The sequence below is a fragment of the Anolis sagrei genome, chromosome 1 (genome assembly GCF_037176765.1).
Source record: "Anolis sagrei isolate rAnoSag1 chromosome 1, rAnoSag1.mat, whole genome shotgun sequence".
NCBI classification, from domain to species: Eukaryota; Metazoa; Chordata; class Lepidosauria; order Squamata; family Dactyloidae; genus Anolis; species Anolis sagrei.
In genome coordinates, this window is record NC_090021.1 from 83,445,511 (window position 1) to 83,462,132 (window position 16,622).

General features: G+C 39.2%; 1 protein-coding gene across 6 annotated transcripts in view; it reads right to left on the bottom strand.

Annotated features, from left to right (window-relative positions):
* LAMA2 (laminin subunit alpha 2) overlaps positions 1-16,622 on the bottom strand; it is a 557,898-nt gene that overhangs the window by 105,994 nt on the left and 435,282 nt on the right. For all 6 annotated transcript variants that reach the window (XM_060753336.2, XM_060753340.2, XM_060753339.2 and 3 more), the window contains 3 exons: positions 13,841-14,003; positions 5,529-5,739; positions 1,860-1,976 (listed from right to left, as the gene is read on the bottom strand). In XM_060753336.2, coding sequence (XP_060609319.2) covers positions 1,860-1,976; positions 5,529-5,739; positions 13,841-14,003 — 491 coding nt within the window. The remainder of the gene's footprint in view (positions 1-1,859; positions 1,977-5,528; positions 5,740-13,840; positions 14,004-16,622) is intronic.

The following is a 16,622-nucleotide window of genomic DNA, read 5'->3' on the forward strand; positions in this document are numbered from 1 at the left end:
GAAAATTTTGTGTCTTGGAAGCAAGTTGTCCAGAGGATAGGCTACGTAGGCTAAAAGCAGAGACTTTTAACACACCACTTTTTATCTTGCAACAATTGCATTGCTGAAACAAATAGAAATATTGGTATTGAAATAATCACTATCACACCTTTTAATCATGCTACAGTGCTGTTTTGTCAATGCACAGTTCCATGCTCACTCTTCTGTCCTGCTTCATTAACTCTTTACTTCCTGTGTAGGACCTACTCATCACATACATATGCATGCCATCTAATTTTTTGTGTGGCCAAGACTGCACAATTATAACAAACAATAAAAAGAACAGGAAAGAAATATAAAAGAAAAGAAAAAATGCTTAAAGCAACCTTACTCTGCTTGGAAATAGTGAGGGGTAAATGAGGAGCGGAGGAGGAACATGCCCACTCATGCCATATAATTTTCTGTCAATGCAATCCAACTAATGATTGAAATGCAAAGCAGCAATAGGAGAGATGTGCTATTGTGTAAAAAGTACCAATAAACATGGTATTATTTTGCTGTAATTTCAATTTACCACCTTTGTGTAATAAAGTTATTACACTGACTATTATTTTTCCAACATGCTCTATTGGGATAAACTATTACCCCAGTATGAATGTGGGGAAAAGTGATAACTGACTTTGTGGTAAGAAAGTTTTAAAAAATGCCACAATTTCATGTGCAGAGAAGCACAGGTGACCTCACAGGATTATTTTTTGCTCCACACTCCCCTTATCCGTCTTTTCCATTTCTAAAAATCCAAGTGCCTTGGAGATGTGATGCAGGGCACTTGAAAATGTGACCTTAAAAATGTAAATGCATTTTGTGTAAACAATGCAACATGTTTATGCAGGCATAATTTTCAAGGAGAGGACCCAAGGGGGGAAATGGATTGTTGTCTCCATGTACACATGGGAGCAGCTTACTTTTATTTCCAGCTGTGGGAATAGTTTAATGCCACTCTCAGTGACCATTATCACTTCCATATTCAAAGTATTTTTCACATTCCCCCCTACTTGAAAAATGTCCCTAGAAATGCAATTTCCAGGGGTAACTGGCTTCATTTCAAGAAAAAATAGTTACCCTGAAATGCCTTGCCTTTGTTTCGAGAACTGGAGCAAAGGCAAGGCATTAAGCTCTAGCAACACCACAAATGTTTGTTACTCCTTGACATGGGTAAAAAGGGTCACCTTTACTGATCTCAAAACATTTGAAAATGGGCTAGGCTGAACCTTTAGGCATATTCTAGTAGCAAACACTTCATAAAGAGACAAGAAATTCACTTTTAATAATCAATGGTTGAACTCAATACAAGGCATCCTTTCGTGTTACCACTTACAGTTTCACTCCCTGATAACAATACAAAGAAAAAAAGTAAATAGTGCCACTTGATAAAAGGGGAAAAAGTTACCAGTTTTTTTTTTCTTTGGGAAAAAAACCCTCATTGTTAGGGCCTCTTCAGGTCCAGAATGAATACATGAAAGGGAACATCATGACTTCAAACCCTGATTCCTCCTTAACGTAGGATTTTTTATCAGCTTCATTTATTTATTTCGTGTCAAAAGAATTGCATACATAAGTTTATAACTGATAAAAATAGAAGGAGCAAAAGTGGCTAAATATTTTTTGACCAAAACCGGGCAACAGAGACCATATTGTCTGTAGCTTTAAACAATTCTTCCTTACATGAGGCAGGGGATTCATGATTTAGTATTTCACCAGAATATGTATACGATAAGATAAAAAAAACAACAGAATTAGTAATTTAAATTTCATTGTCCTACTTCAATTTTGCAGAAATCTGCATCATTGTGCCTTGTCTCCAAATATATCATATTTACCTCCACAGCTAAATTGATTCCATTTGCAAGGTCATTAGCTTCATTAAGGATGTCATTTCCTTCCTTTAGAGTATTTTCAGCTTCTTGTTGTCCATCTTCTACAATTTGCTTCTTTTTCTATAGATTATATTTGGTCATAGGAGGAAAACAGTTCAAAATGTGTAAGTGATTTTACATATAAAAGAATATCCAATTTCAGATGTTATACTTTGTTTTGATAATCCTTATGAAATATAGGAAGGAGCCTGTAAGACCATCTTTCTTATTATAGCTTTGGATCCAGAGGTTCTGGGACCAAAATTTCCACCCACCAGAGGTTGTCACATCTCATATTATGAAATGGGGGTAATGTAAACATGGACACACTGAAGCATGCACATTCTCATCACGGCTATCATGAAACTGAACCCCTGCTGATACTCACTGAACTAGAGCTTCTATCATTCTTCTTTCCCACACCCAGAACAAATGCCACTTTTGGTGAATTTTCTATGGTATGTTGTAGAAAGATGATTAAAGTACAGTATCCACATTTTTTAAATTACATTTAATCCAAGAGTCACAGCAAAGGCATGTGTAGGTGCAAAACTTGCACTTTTTCAAAAACCTTTTTTCATTAGTTGAGATGTTGTGATGTCATATAGACCCAAGAATTGGAAACTGGGGCATATATGTAACACTATACAAGTTTTAGTAAAGTTTAGAGGCAATATGGTGCAATGGTTTGAGCACTGGAAACCAGGGTTCAAATCCCTGCCTAGCCATGGAACCCACTGAGTGGGCAAAGCTCAGAGGAAGGCCATGGCAAACTCCTTCTGAACATATCTTATGAAGAAAACCATGTGAGAGGGTTGCCATAAGCTATAATGACTTGAAGGCACAACACAACAGCAGCAGCAACAAATAGGATAAGATGTAAACGGAAGAAGTGTTTTACCGTACTCTCTTCATTCAAATTTTTATTGCTTTCTAAATGTGGCGGGCTATTTTGTGGGGGGAAATGGCTATCCACAATGGTTATCTACACAATTTTAAACCCAAAAATTCTAAAGAAAAAAATCGTGCCAGCTTTGCTTGAGGGAAAATATGACAAATGGATGAGATACATATCAAACATTGCAAAATGGTAATATAGTGTAATTGTACTTGTCTCTAATGTCATGAAGACGCTTAGAAGCTAGATCTAGGATATAACTGAAGATCACCCTTTATCTCCCCAAGCAATTTATGAAAACTACAGTAGCATCACAGAACTAATACTATACTTTAGGCACAGAATGACAGAGAGACATAAACAAGACACTGAAGCATTTATCTTCATTTGAGTTTGACTTTGCTTTTACTTTCATGGCTAAGCACTTGTTAATGAACAGTATAATGTGCTTTCAAGACTAGCAATTAAAATTAAATCAAAGGAAATCATTTACACCAGTTACTAACTACAAAAGATATACGGTATTTTGATTTATAATCTGAATTTGCATATGACCATTTAATCCCTTACTTGGGAATAAGAGAGAAAGAGGATGTACGGCTGTGCTAGTGCTTAAGATTAACTGACTCTATGTATGGGTGTGTGTATATCTGTACATTTTTCAACAGACAATTTAAAGTAACAGTTGTTTTGGGCCCTATATAAGCCTTGCCTATTTCAGTTGTGATCTACCATCTGTGTGTTATACATATATTAATTACTAATTGTACACTAGAGTAAAAATTAAATTTCTCTTTGCTTCTTTCTTCACATCATTAGAAATCACATTTATTTAATTTAGTGTCCAACTGGTCACATCCTGTATAGACTACTGCAACGCACTCTACATGAGGTTGCCTTTGAAAACTGCTTGGAAGCTTCAAATGGTCCAGCGTGCGGCAGCCAGGTTGCTAACAGAAGCAGCGCTCAGGGAACATACAACTCCGCTGTTGCGTCAGCTCCAGTGGCTGCCAGTTTGCTACCGGGCACAATTCAAAGTGCTGGCTTTAGCTTATAAAGCCCTAAATGGTTCTGGCCCAGCTTATCTATCCAAACGCATCTCTCCCTATGAACCCACCAGGGACTTGAGATCATCGGAGAAGGCACTGCTCTCAATCCCGCCTGCTTCACAAGCACGCCTGGTGAGGACGAGAGACAGGGCCTTCTCTGTGGTGGCCCATCGGCTGTGGAACTCCCTGCCTAGGGATATCAGATTGCCCCCCTCCCTCCTTAACTTTTGAAAAAAATTGAAAACACGGTTCTTCGAGCAAGCCTTTGGAGCATCAGCATAATCAGACAAACTTGAATCTGAAAATGACCTAGGAACGGCTAAGACGACAGAATGGACAAGGACTAAACATGATGGCATAGTTTTAAATTTTTTATTGTTTACTGTTTTGATGTTTTTAGATATATTGTAATGTGATGTTTTTGATTTTTATTGAAGTATGTATTTTATATACGGCATCCAATTGTGCCTACTATTCGCCGCCCTGAGTCGCCTTCGGGCTGATATGGGCGGGGTAGAAATAGTGTAAATAAATAAATAAATAAATAAATAATGTGGAAAGTAAAACAATGGTGAAGATTACATGTGCAATAAGGCAGAAAAGAATTCTGACTATGGTGTTATGGGCACCATGTTGATATATGAATCAGAAGCAGATAAATAAACTACATAACATTGTTCACTGTGTTATTTAAACATGGGCACAACTACTGTCCACAGGAAGCCAACAAGGAATCCAGGATTTGTTTGAAGGTTTATATCTCTGCTTTTTTGGGGGGCAGAAATGAGCCAGATCTGCAGTTGTGTCTGTTTGGACAGCACAATAATAAACCTACAGAGGAAAGCAAAGCATCATGCTCTGTTTAACGGTTGCTGCTCCAAGCAGATTGCATCAGCATGCTACTTTTTCACCATGAGATATGTATCTGTGGGCTTTTCCAGATAGCCTTATATCCCAGAATATAGAGGCAGAAAATCCCATAATATCTGCTTTGAACTGGGTTATCTGAGTTCACACTCAGATAATGTGGGATTTTCTGTCTTGATATTCCGAGATAAAGGGCTGTGTGGAAGGGCCCTGAGAGTTCCCTGGCCAGTTGAGTTGTTCAGCTGGACCACTGTGTCAACACAGTTGTCATGATTTTGCTAATTTCTGCTTTTTCAGGACTATGTGGAAGCTCTATGATTCAGAGAGAGGAACAAAACAATCTTTTATGTCTATTATCAGTTCCCATTTATTCTGATGATCAGAACAATAATCAAAGACCTTCCCCAGAGATCTGGTGGTGATTTATGCTGGTGTAAGCTCCCATAGGACCGGTCTATGTAATTTTAAGGTTATTCTACAAGATAATATCCCTCCTTTGTGTCAAGGAGCACCCCGATGATTAACCAGTGATTGCTGGTGGTGTGGGTGTGGAACCTGGACACAATCTGCCTGAAATTTATAACTGGGAAAAGAGAAAAGAATCAAGCACATTAATGGTACAGGAGAGTAGCAGCAATTCTCTCTCCCCCCCCCCCGCCCCCCAACCGCAACTGGAGCATGCAGGGATTTTCCTGACCATATTGATCAAGAATTAGTCACAAAAGTACAATCCAGCAACATCAGCCTGATTGGTAAAGGTGGTAAAGTTTTACACTCTGAAAATAAATATATATGACCTCAGCCCTTGTGAACACCTACCTCTACCATGGTCATGTTTCTTTGATTTATTGCAGATAACCTATCTGCCTCCCAAATTTTATTGGTTGCTTCATTCAGTAGGTCCAGAGCATCATCAACTTTATCTTGATAGTCTGACAGTTTGTCTCTGACTTCATCCTTGAGCTCTTCTGTTTTCTTCCTGGGATCTGCAAACAACTTATTCACTCGTTTCAATAGGGCTCCTGCTGCTCTGTAATATATAATACATATTATTTTATTCTACATATTTATGACAATATTTAAAAAATTGAACATGTTACACATTATCAAGACACATTAAAATTAAATTAAATGTATCCCCTTGGACAAGGCTGTTCTAATGCGTGTGTGTGTGGTTTTTTTTTTTACAGTACCATGTAAATGTGATACTCCCCTCTCCAAGTCATCTTTCAACCTGAATATGCCATCAGCTGTGTCCTGACTTGAAGAGAGACTGAAATGCATCCAGATAATCTGTTTCTTCAAGAACATCTGAAATGGTGTCTGGACAATTTCATGTGTTCTTGGAAGAAACAGACTGTACAGATCCATTTCAGTCTGGTTGCACACCAGGGTATAGCAATAAAACAGCTTTAGTTACTTTGACTGACAAACTGATCTGGGTGAAAAGCAAGGGGAACACTACTCCATTTGTTCTGTCTGGATTTCTTGGTGGCTTTTGAAACAAATGATCATGTTATCTTACTAGACTAGCTCTATCAGGTAGGAATAGGAGGCACTAGGTTACAATAGTTTTGCTCCCAACTTCAGGGTGAGCTCCAAAAAGTAGCAATAAGGCATTCCTGTTCAAGATTAGGGATACTAAGATGTGATTCCAGCTTGCCCTGGTTCTGTTCAATATTTAATGAAAATGCTAGGGAAGGTCATTAGGGGTTTTGGGTAGAGTGATGGCTGTATGCTAATAAAACCCAACTCTTAGAGTTGACTCTGGCTCTACAGGGGCTGGAGCAGTGCCTGGCTGCTATAATAGGCAGGGCAATGGTCAATGCATGGAAGCTGAATCCTGATAAGATGGCAGCTATGTGGGTTCTTGAGTCCAGGAAATGCATATACAACCTTCCCTGAATGCAGTTGCACTCCCTCAGAAGCAGCAGGTGCTCACCAGATCCAGCTTCCCAGATCTACTGGTAACTTCCCAGTGAGTGAAGCTGCCCATGAAGATGAGTTGGAAGCTATGGGTATTGCAAAATGCAGCAGCAAGACTAGTGACCAGATTATCACAGAACATATAAGACAATTCTTAAAGGAGTTGCACTTCAAGTATGAAGTGATCACATATAATCTGTAAACAACTTGGTCCCTCAATACCAGTAGGAGTGCCTGTCTGCATGATGGATCCTCCCCTGGGGACATGGATAAATATCACCCTGACTATGGAATGCCCTCTCCTTGAAGGTCCAGCTCACACCAACATTGCTTTCTTTTCAGAGACAACCAAAATATGAATTTTTATTAAGGCCTCCTGGGACTAATATTTCAAAGGATAATGGTACATTGTTGTTATTTTTAAAAAGGGGTTTATGCTTTTAATCTGGAAGTATTTTAGATTGTTTATATTGTATGCAGGGCTGAGATGTTATGATAAAAATGGAACAGAAAAGTTTAAAATAAATAAATAAATCATAACAAAACATAGTACTTACTTACTTACTTACTTACTTAGGCGATCCCTCGTTGGACGAGTAAGATGGTCTTCCATTATGGATTTCCTTGTGGGTCCGTATGTGGCTGTGGAGCCCTATTCTTGCTCTGCATCTTCTTCCGCAGTGAGGGCATTGGTTTCCAGGTGGAAGGTGATCCCGGTCGGGGTTGGCTTGACGCGCCTTTCTCCTGGCACGTTTCTCTCTTTCACCCTCCACTCGTGCCTCCTCAAATTCTGCAGCACTGCTGGTCACAGCTGTCCTCCAGCTGGAGCGCTCAAGGGCCAGGGCTTCCCAGTTCTCAGTGTCTATGCCAGAGTTTTTAAGGTTGGCTTTGAGCCCATCTTTAAATCTCTTTTCCTGTCCACCAACGTTCCGTTTTCCGTTCTTAAGTTCGGAGTAGAGCAACTGCTTTGGGAGACGGTGGTCAGGCATCCGGACAACGTGGCCGGCCCAGCGGAGTTGATGTTGGAGGACCATCGCTTCAATGCTGGTGGTCTTTGCTTCTTCCAGCACACTGACGTTTGTCCGCTTGTCTTCCCAGGAGATTTGCAGGATTTTCCGGAGGCAGCGCTGATGGAAACGTTCCAGGAGCTGCATGTGATGTCTGTAGACAGTCCACGTCTCACAGGCATAGAGCAGGGTTGGGAGGACAATAGCTTTATAGACGAGCACCTTGGTCTCCCTACGGATGTCCCGGTCCTCAAACACTCTCTGCTTCATTCTGGAAAATGCTGCACTTGCAGAGCTCAGGCGGTGTTGTATTTCGGCGTCGATGTTGACTTTGGTGGAGAGGTGGCTGCCAAGGTAGCAGAAATGGTCCACATTTTCTAATGTGACACCATTAAGCTGTATTACTGGCATTGGAGAGGGATTGGCTGGCGACTGCTGGAACAGCACCTTGGTTTTCTCAATGTTCAGTGACAGGCCGAGCTTCTCATATGCTTCTGCGAAGGTGTTTAGAGTGGCTTGTAGATCTTCTTCTGAATGCGCACAGACGACATTGTCATCAGCATACTGGAGTTCTATAACTGCTGTTGTTGTAACCTTGGTTTTGGCTTTCAGTCTGCTGAGGTTGAATAGCTTGCCATCTGTCCGATAGATTATTTCCACTCCGGTGGGAAGCTTCCCATCAACAAGGTGAAGTATCATAGCGATGAAGATGGAGAATAGAGTTGAGGCAATAACACATCCCTGTTTGACACCTGATTCCACCTTAAATGGGTCACTTTGGGAGCCACTGCTGTCCAAGACTGTTGCCATCATGTCATCGTGGAGGAGCCGCAGGATGTTCACGAATTTGTTTGGGCACCCGATTTTGTGGAGGATGGTCCAGAGAGCGCTGCGATTCACTGTGTCGAATGCCTTTGCAAGGTCAATGAATGCCATGTACAGAGGTTGGTTTTGTTCCCTGCATTTTTCTTGGAGCTGTCGTGCAGTGAAGATCATGTCCACTGTTCCTCTGGAGGGGCGGAAGCCATTCTGGGATTCTGGGAGGGTGTCTTCTGAGAGGGGCAGAAGGCGGTTTGCAAGGATTCTTGCGAGGATTTTCCCAGCGGAGGTTAGAAGGGAGATACCTCGATAGTTTCCGCAGTCTGTTCTTTCCCCTTTTTTGAAGAGGGTGATGATGGTGGCGTCCTTGAAATCTGCTGGGATTTTCTCGGTCACCCACACTTTTTCTATGAGCTGGTGGAGTTGGTGTGTCAGCTCAGGTCCTCCCTCTTTAAAGATTTCAGCAGGGATCCCATCTGGTCCACTGGCTTTGTTATTCTTCTGTTGGCTGATGGCATTGCTGACTTCTTCCAAACTAGGCAGTGCTGCAAGCTCGTCCCTGGTTTGTTGCTGCGGGATTTGTGAGAGGACCTCTTCGGCCACATTGGAGCTGCGGTTCAGGAGGCTTTGGTAGTGTTCTTTCCAATGTAGTGCAATTGAGTTTTGGTCCTTCAGGAGTTTGGTTCCATCTGATGAGCGTAGAGGCTGTATCCCATGGTTTCTTGGTCCATAGATGACCTTTGTGGCTTAGTACTTTTAAACCAGGGGTCCTCAAACTAAGGCCCGAGGGCCGGATGCAGCCCTCCAAGCTCATTTAGCTGGCCCTCATTCAGGGTCAACCTAAATCTGAAATGACTTGAAAGCACACAACAACAACAATCCTATCTCATCAGCCAAAGGCAGGCCCACACTTCCCACTGAAATGCTAATAAGTTTATATTTGTTAAAATTGTTCTTCATTTTAATTAATGTATTGTTTTAAAGTGGCTTTTGCACTACAAATAAGATATGTGCAGTGTGCATAGGAATTCATTCATGTTTTTTTTCAAATTATAATCTGGCCCTCCAACATTTTGAGAGACTGTGACCTGGCCCTCTGTTTAAAAAGTTTGAAGACTCCTGCTTTAAACCAACAAGAACTGCAACAGTACATACAGATTTCATAAATCACTTTAGTGTTTGGTGTTTGTGACAATTTTATAAGATTTAAGTTTGAAAAAGTGAATCAATATATCAATCTTAGTGAATGGCATCAGAAACAGCAGAAATGAACCATCTGCCCCAGGCCCGTAGCCAGGATTTCGTTTCGGGGGGGGGGGGGGGTTCAGGGGGGGTTTCGGGGGGGGGGGGGCTGAGTTTTGGGGGGGCTGAGTCTGAGTGAAAGAGGGTCTAGCCTAGCAAACCTTTTGTATCATTACCCCAATACCACCATGCATATGGGATATATTGAGTATGGTGATCAGATCATGATATGAATAAACATAACAGTTTAAATAATGCACCAGTAAGGCCTTTTTGCGAACCACCATGAGAATTTCGGGGGGGGGGTGAAGCCCCTCAAGCCCCCCCCCCCCCGGCTACATGCCTGATCTGCCCCTTGCTAGGCTTACTACCTTTATAGGATCAAAACTGTCTTCAGCATGACTTCTGCTGAGGGATTCGTTCCCAGTATTTGCAATGTTGGATACTGGAGTTATAAGTCCACTCATTCTCCTTTTTGTTGTTGTTGAATTAAAATACCTCCCCTATTCTAGAGCACTAGGTTGCATTTCAGTCAATGTGTAGCTGAAAAAGTGATAACTTGAAAATCACAGATTGGATATTTGCTATTGGCTCTGCAGTCTTTGCCTACTCTTTGGATATGGAATATGTAATAATGAGAATCTAAATAAGCTAATTTATAACTCCCTTCTCAATTTTAGTCTGTTTGTACAGAGTACTATTTATTTATTTATTTATTTTGAGCATTTGTTCCCTGTCCTTCTCGATGCCCGAGGGGGGGGGGGGGACTCAGGGCAACAGGCAACCACTGGAAGCCAAACATAAATTAAAATAGACAGTTATAATTAAAACAAGATTTAAAAGCAATCATAAACATTCATTTAAAATTCTGCTAGATCAATAAGAACAAGCAGAATTTTGTATTGTCGAAGGCTTTCATGGCCGGAATCACTGGGTTGTTATGAGTTTTCACTGGAACATGGCCATACAGCCTGGCAAACTCACAATAACAAAGCAGGATTTTTCCCTTATAAAGTGTTGTTCAGTCAACTTTTGTGCTGGAGGACAATTCAAATATATATATATTCTCTAAAGACATAATTTCCCCACTAGCTGTCTATACTCTTTTCCTTCCACTATTTCTAATAAATCATGCGACTTTACAACTCTACTTAGCTTAATTTATCAAGCTATTCAGTACATACAAGCATTATCATTGACAATAGCACAGCCTTTGAAATATGGGCTTTGACAATAAATCTGTATTCCTTAATGCAGATGCCATAAAACAATAGAGTAAAAATTTTCTATGGTCATTTTCTATGGTCACACCCATTACTGTGATAGGGCAGACATTTTTTTACCTATAATATTTGAGATAAAATACTGAACCAAAAACACACATGAATTAATTAATGTGTTTTGGTCTAGTATTAAATTACACTACAACACAAAGAGACATTTACATCTGAAATCTACGTAACACACTTCTATACAGAACAATCCTTAAAGATGTCTTGGAGAAAGAAAGTAAATCAGCCGCCACATCCTAAATCCTTGTGCATACTCAAGGCAGAAGACGTGGGAAAGCATATTTTCTGGACTTTTCAACTGGGTAGTACTTTCCCTGTAAGTTCTTTTAACACCCATTGAAATCAATGTGGGGAAGGATCAACCAGCCAATGTCTTCTTTGAAGTAAACTTTTCTCCAATCAATTGGGTTTAAAGTAATGAGTTCCAATTTTACACTGGTGGGACTTTATTGAAGACAACTTTTCTGTGTTTTACTATACTTGATTTCCTACTCTTTAGAGCACTGTTTCTTAAACTCTGTTCCAAATTGTCATTTAAATTAGGTGCTGCATTAAAAGCCTCACAAGAACCAAGCTTAAAAATGGTAATTTCACAGACATACATGCATGCACGTATTCACATGCACATTGTTCCAATACCATTTTTTAAAATGAGAGAGAAGAAAACAGCCTTATGAATTTTGAAATTGGGAGTGGGGGGGGGGGGACTCCTGGACACAAGTGGTTGATAACTGTGGAATAGGATTGATAAGGTTAAGTAAATAAGATACTTTATATTAAGTGAAAACGTAAGTGGAATTTCATTACTCTAGTATTAGTAGAGTAATGAAATTAGTAGAGTAATTAGTATTACTCTACTTGTGTCTACAATTCATATATTTTAATATATATATATATATTTAAAAAAATGAACTTTGGAAAGCCTTATTTCTCATCTACCCCATAAAAATGCCATATTTTCCCTTCTCCATTTATTATAATTATATTTCCTTATTCTCACTCTTTCTGAAATGTACTTTGGACCATCTCTTGAGGGCTGGAGAATGACCCTGAATGTGATGGACTCTGGAGGAAGGGGACAAGTCTTAAAATCAAACAGAGAAAAAAAATCACAAGACGGGGTGATTTCTGCAAAAGATGCTCCATCTAATTTTGTGGATTCTCACCCTCTCCCTCATCTTTCACTACCATAAGTCACTATGTTGTGAGTCACTGGATTTTTAAGAAAAACTTTTATAATCAGATATGGGAGGTGAAACCAATGTTAGTTCTGATGAAAGTAAAAAAATGGAAATAATACAGCCTAGTGTTAATGGAAAAAGCTGATAAAAGGTGAATTCATATGGAGCATAAGTAGTGTGGTCTCCTGCCTTAATTCCTTGGCCATCTGTCAAGATAATGTGGTTCAGGTCCAACCTATTTTGAGAACCATATTGTCTTCTGTGACCCTGTTTGAGCTCTAAGATCTTAAGTAGAGGCCCTTTTCTCTGCCCCACTCTCTTCACAACTTTGTTTGGTGGCAATAAGGGAGAGGGTCTTCTTGGTGAGTGCTCTTAAACTTAGGAACTCCTTTTCCAGGTATTTATTATTATTATTTACAGCATTTTTACCCCACCCTTATTATTATTTACAGCATTTTTACCCCGCAGTAATCTATTCGGGATGTGACCAGAGCATGGACCACCGTGGCCAGATCAGACTTCCAAAGGTAGGTGAGTGTCACTCCTCTTTGGGCTCCTTTCCATAAGCAGGCTTTTAGGAATTGATTGTGGTGTATTGTGTTGTTTTCTTGATTTCATATTGTTCTTAATTAGTTTTAAATTATGTTAACTCTATAGATCATTTAACCATTTTTAAAACTATCTATATCATCTATTTAATGGTCTAGTTTAAATAATGTATATACTGCGTGGGCTGGTCCATGAGGTCACAAAGAGTCGGAAACGACTGAACGAATGAACAACAAATTACTGCTTTGAGAATATAATTTAGAAAAAAGCAGGATATAAATGAATGAACAACACAATGTTGATAAGAACAGCATGCTGAAGAATCATAGAATCATAGAGTTGGAAGAGACCTCATGGGCCATCCAGTCCAACCCCCTGCCAAGAAGCAGGAAAATTGCACTCAAAGCAATTCAAAGAACCTCAAATGAGCAATGTCTTCAATTGGTTTAGTTTTTTCAAAAATACTTATTCTCAACAATACTGTAGGGAAAACCTGGAGACGGAACATCCAAAAATAACTATGCAACCCATCCTTTGTATATCTTCCTCCTGCTCCTATTGTCTCTATTCCACCTGTTTCCCCATTCAAAGTGCCTTACAACACATTAGAAATTTAAAAATTGAAAAGTTAAAACAATAAAAAATTAAAACAAGACCTCAATGTATATCATTAAACATGCACACAGACTCACACAAGCACAACATTTAGCAGGATCAAGTGCCTTGTTTAGGTGAGACAGGCCTTAAGCAACAATCACATGTATGTGGAAAAAAAACAAGGATGTTGTGAATCTAACTTTTCTGGGAAAAGAGTTTCTGTGGACAGCCACTGAGAAGGCCCTTTCCATCTTCCCATCAGATGTACCTCAAAGGGTCTCCCAACAGATCTCAAAGCATGGGCCAGTTCATAAGGAAGAATACAATCTTCTAAATAACCTGGACCTGGTATAAGGCACATTGACAACGTTACAATCTATTTGGGATTGGAAAATAAAATAGTTATTATGCCTGACTTTATTAATCTGAACAGGTTCCAATTTCCACTGAAATTTCAAATTCTGTTGACATTTGAATGAGTTCAGTTACTTGTTCATCTTTACAGCTTTGCTACTCACTCCAATTCATTTTGGGCAGCCTCCTCTTGTGTATCCAGGGTTCTCTTCCTGAGTTCTGCCATCATTTTGTCAACATCTCTTTGTATTTCTTGAAGGCTTTTGTCAATGGTTTTATCTGGGACTCCAAGTGTCTCATTGAGTTTTAAAGCAGTCTCATTTGCACCTGAAGAAAAGTGGCAATTACACATATCAACAAAGAGAACAGAGAACATTTAGCATATTCATTTCAATTTCCAAATGAAAGTTGCCATTTGTAGTATATATTCATGTACTACAAAAGACCACTAATCCAATGGCCAGCAATACATAAGAAAATATTCAACATTTGGAATAACACTCCACCATAGCAAAACCAAAAATTTACTTGTATGTGTGTGTGCATGTGCACTCAATGCACACATATGTGTGCTGCACCTTGTTGTAATGTAAAATTTCCTCTTCTGGAAGCTTACAAAAATGGCCTTGAGAAGTTATAGTTGCTTGTGCTTTATTTGTCCATGTTTAGAATCCTAACCTTTAAGAGCCTAAATGGAATTGCTAGACCCAATGAATAGATGATTGAAAGAGAGTTCATACCAAAGTTGAAGTACTTTGGCCACATCATGAGGAGACAGCAAAGCCTAGAGAAGACAATTATGCTGGGGAAAGTGGAAGGCAAAAGGAAGAGGGGCCGACCAAGGACAAGATGGATGGATGGCATTCTTGAAGTGACTGGACTGACCTTGAAGGAGCTGGGGGTGGTGACGGCCGACAGGGAGCTCTGGCGTGGGCTGGTCCATGAGGTCACGAAGAGTCGGAGACGACTGAACGAATGAACAACAACAACAAACCATTATTTGTCAGGGCAATGTAAACTGAGAACATAGAAAATAAAAAATAATAGTAAATAAATGACACAATAGAATGTAATACAATATTATGAATTTCTTTTTAAAAAGTTGTGTATTAGACATTACTTTAATTTAGGGAAAGATTTAAAAAATATTGTGATTAATGATATCAGTGGAATGCAAAAAATTCAACAGCACAAAATAAGCATAAATCATTTTATAGTTAGTGCACCACAAGTGTTATAAACAATATCACAGTCTGAGCTTAAAATTTGCTGTACTAGCAAACAAATTTCCAGAGTGTTGCACACCAGCTGTCGCTGAAGAGGAAATTCACCAAAAAGGATGCTGCAGCAGCGTACATTAAGGGTGGAAATTCTTCTCACTATTCACTTTCTATTAATGCAACCGAAGACCTTCCTCATTACTACCTGTGTTAGCTATCTTTTAGACATATTGAAACATTGACCTCACTAATATTCTAATTAATTATAATTTCCAAATTTGAAAGTTGAGGAAGTGGAATTAGGTTGAGGAAAAGGGGACATAGCATTCCTGCTCAAAGCCCAATGACTTGGTTTTGTGCAAGAGACATCCAGGAAAATATTCCCCCCTCTCCCTCATATAAAATACAAATAGGAAACTAAAAGTATGAGATTTAAGAATCATCTTACATTTAGCCATTCTTGTATAAAGAATGTTGTCTTACACTTTTTAGAGCCACACCATGGCTGGTGTAATCCAACTGACATTAAGACTCATTGAATTCAAAAGGAGGAAGGGGAGGAAAAAGAAGAAATGTAGGAACCCTTTTAAGACTAACCGGTTTTTACTTTAGCATACACTTTCATGGATAGATATCTGCCTTAACAGATACAGTAGAGAACTATATCTAGGACTTAGGATATAAAGTATATTTATGCAGTTGTGGGAGTGAGATACCACTCGGTACTTCATCTGAAAATTTGAGTTTATGCTCACAAAGGTGCATGCTAAAATAAAAACCAGTTAGTCTTAAAGTGGCTTATAACACAAAGTGACCACATTTCTCTTCCTCTCTTCCTCCTTTTTATGTTTCAAGGGGCAAAAAGTTATTTCTTTGAATTCAGAAGGCAATTGATATGTGCTAAAAGATTTATTATTTAAATGAAACAGATTGGAAACTATGCAGATTTCTCTAGTTCTTGTTCTGGCCTCGATTTACAGTATGACATGCACAAAAAGGAAAGCTTATATTTGTTGTATTATCGAAAGACTTCTCCCTGCTCACTAACATCCTGCACTTTATCCCACACCCTCTCTCCATTACTGCAGCTAGCACTTATTTTATTCCTAATGTTTACAACGTGGCTATGGTCACAGTTAGACACAGTTAGAGGATCACAGCTTGATTGAGTCTGAATTGATGTTTTTATATGTGCATGTGTTTTATTTTATTAAATTTTATATTGTGTTCACTTTTATGTTTGTTTTTAAACACTTTGTGCCATCTGTAAGCCACTGCCAGTCCCTTCAGGGAGATGGTGGCGGGACATCAAATCTCCCCTGACACACACACAAAAAACAAAAACAAACCCTGATCTAAGGGCCAAGTTGTTGTTGTTGTTCTTCTTCTTCCTCTTCCTCTTCCTCTTCTTTAAAATTGCAAAGTGATTACCGAAGCCCAGCTTTTATATCTATCTCTATAGACATATATAACATATCTATATCTATGTAGACAGATCTCAACACAGTAGATATTTACAATTATATATAGGCCTGGGCTTTTGACATTACAACTGTGTTTCACAGACAATTGCTTACCTCAAATTAAAAGAGCTAATTTTAATTTTCAAAGTCCTATCTCACTTAGAAACCAGGTTACCTTATATATATTTACTTGAAGTGTACAATTTTCTTGTGAAGTTATGATTTGACTCTATCAAATAAGTGCAGTGCTTACTATGGAGAGG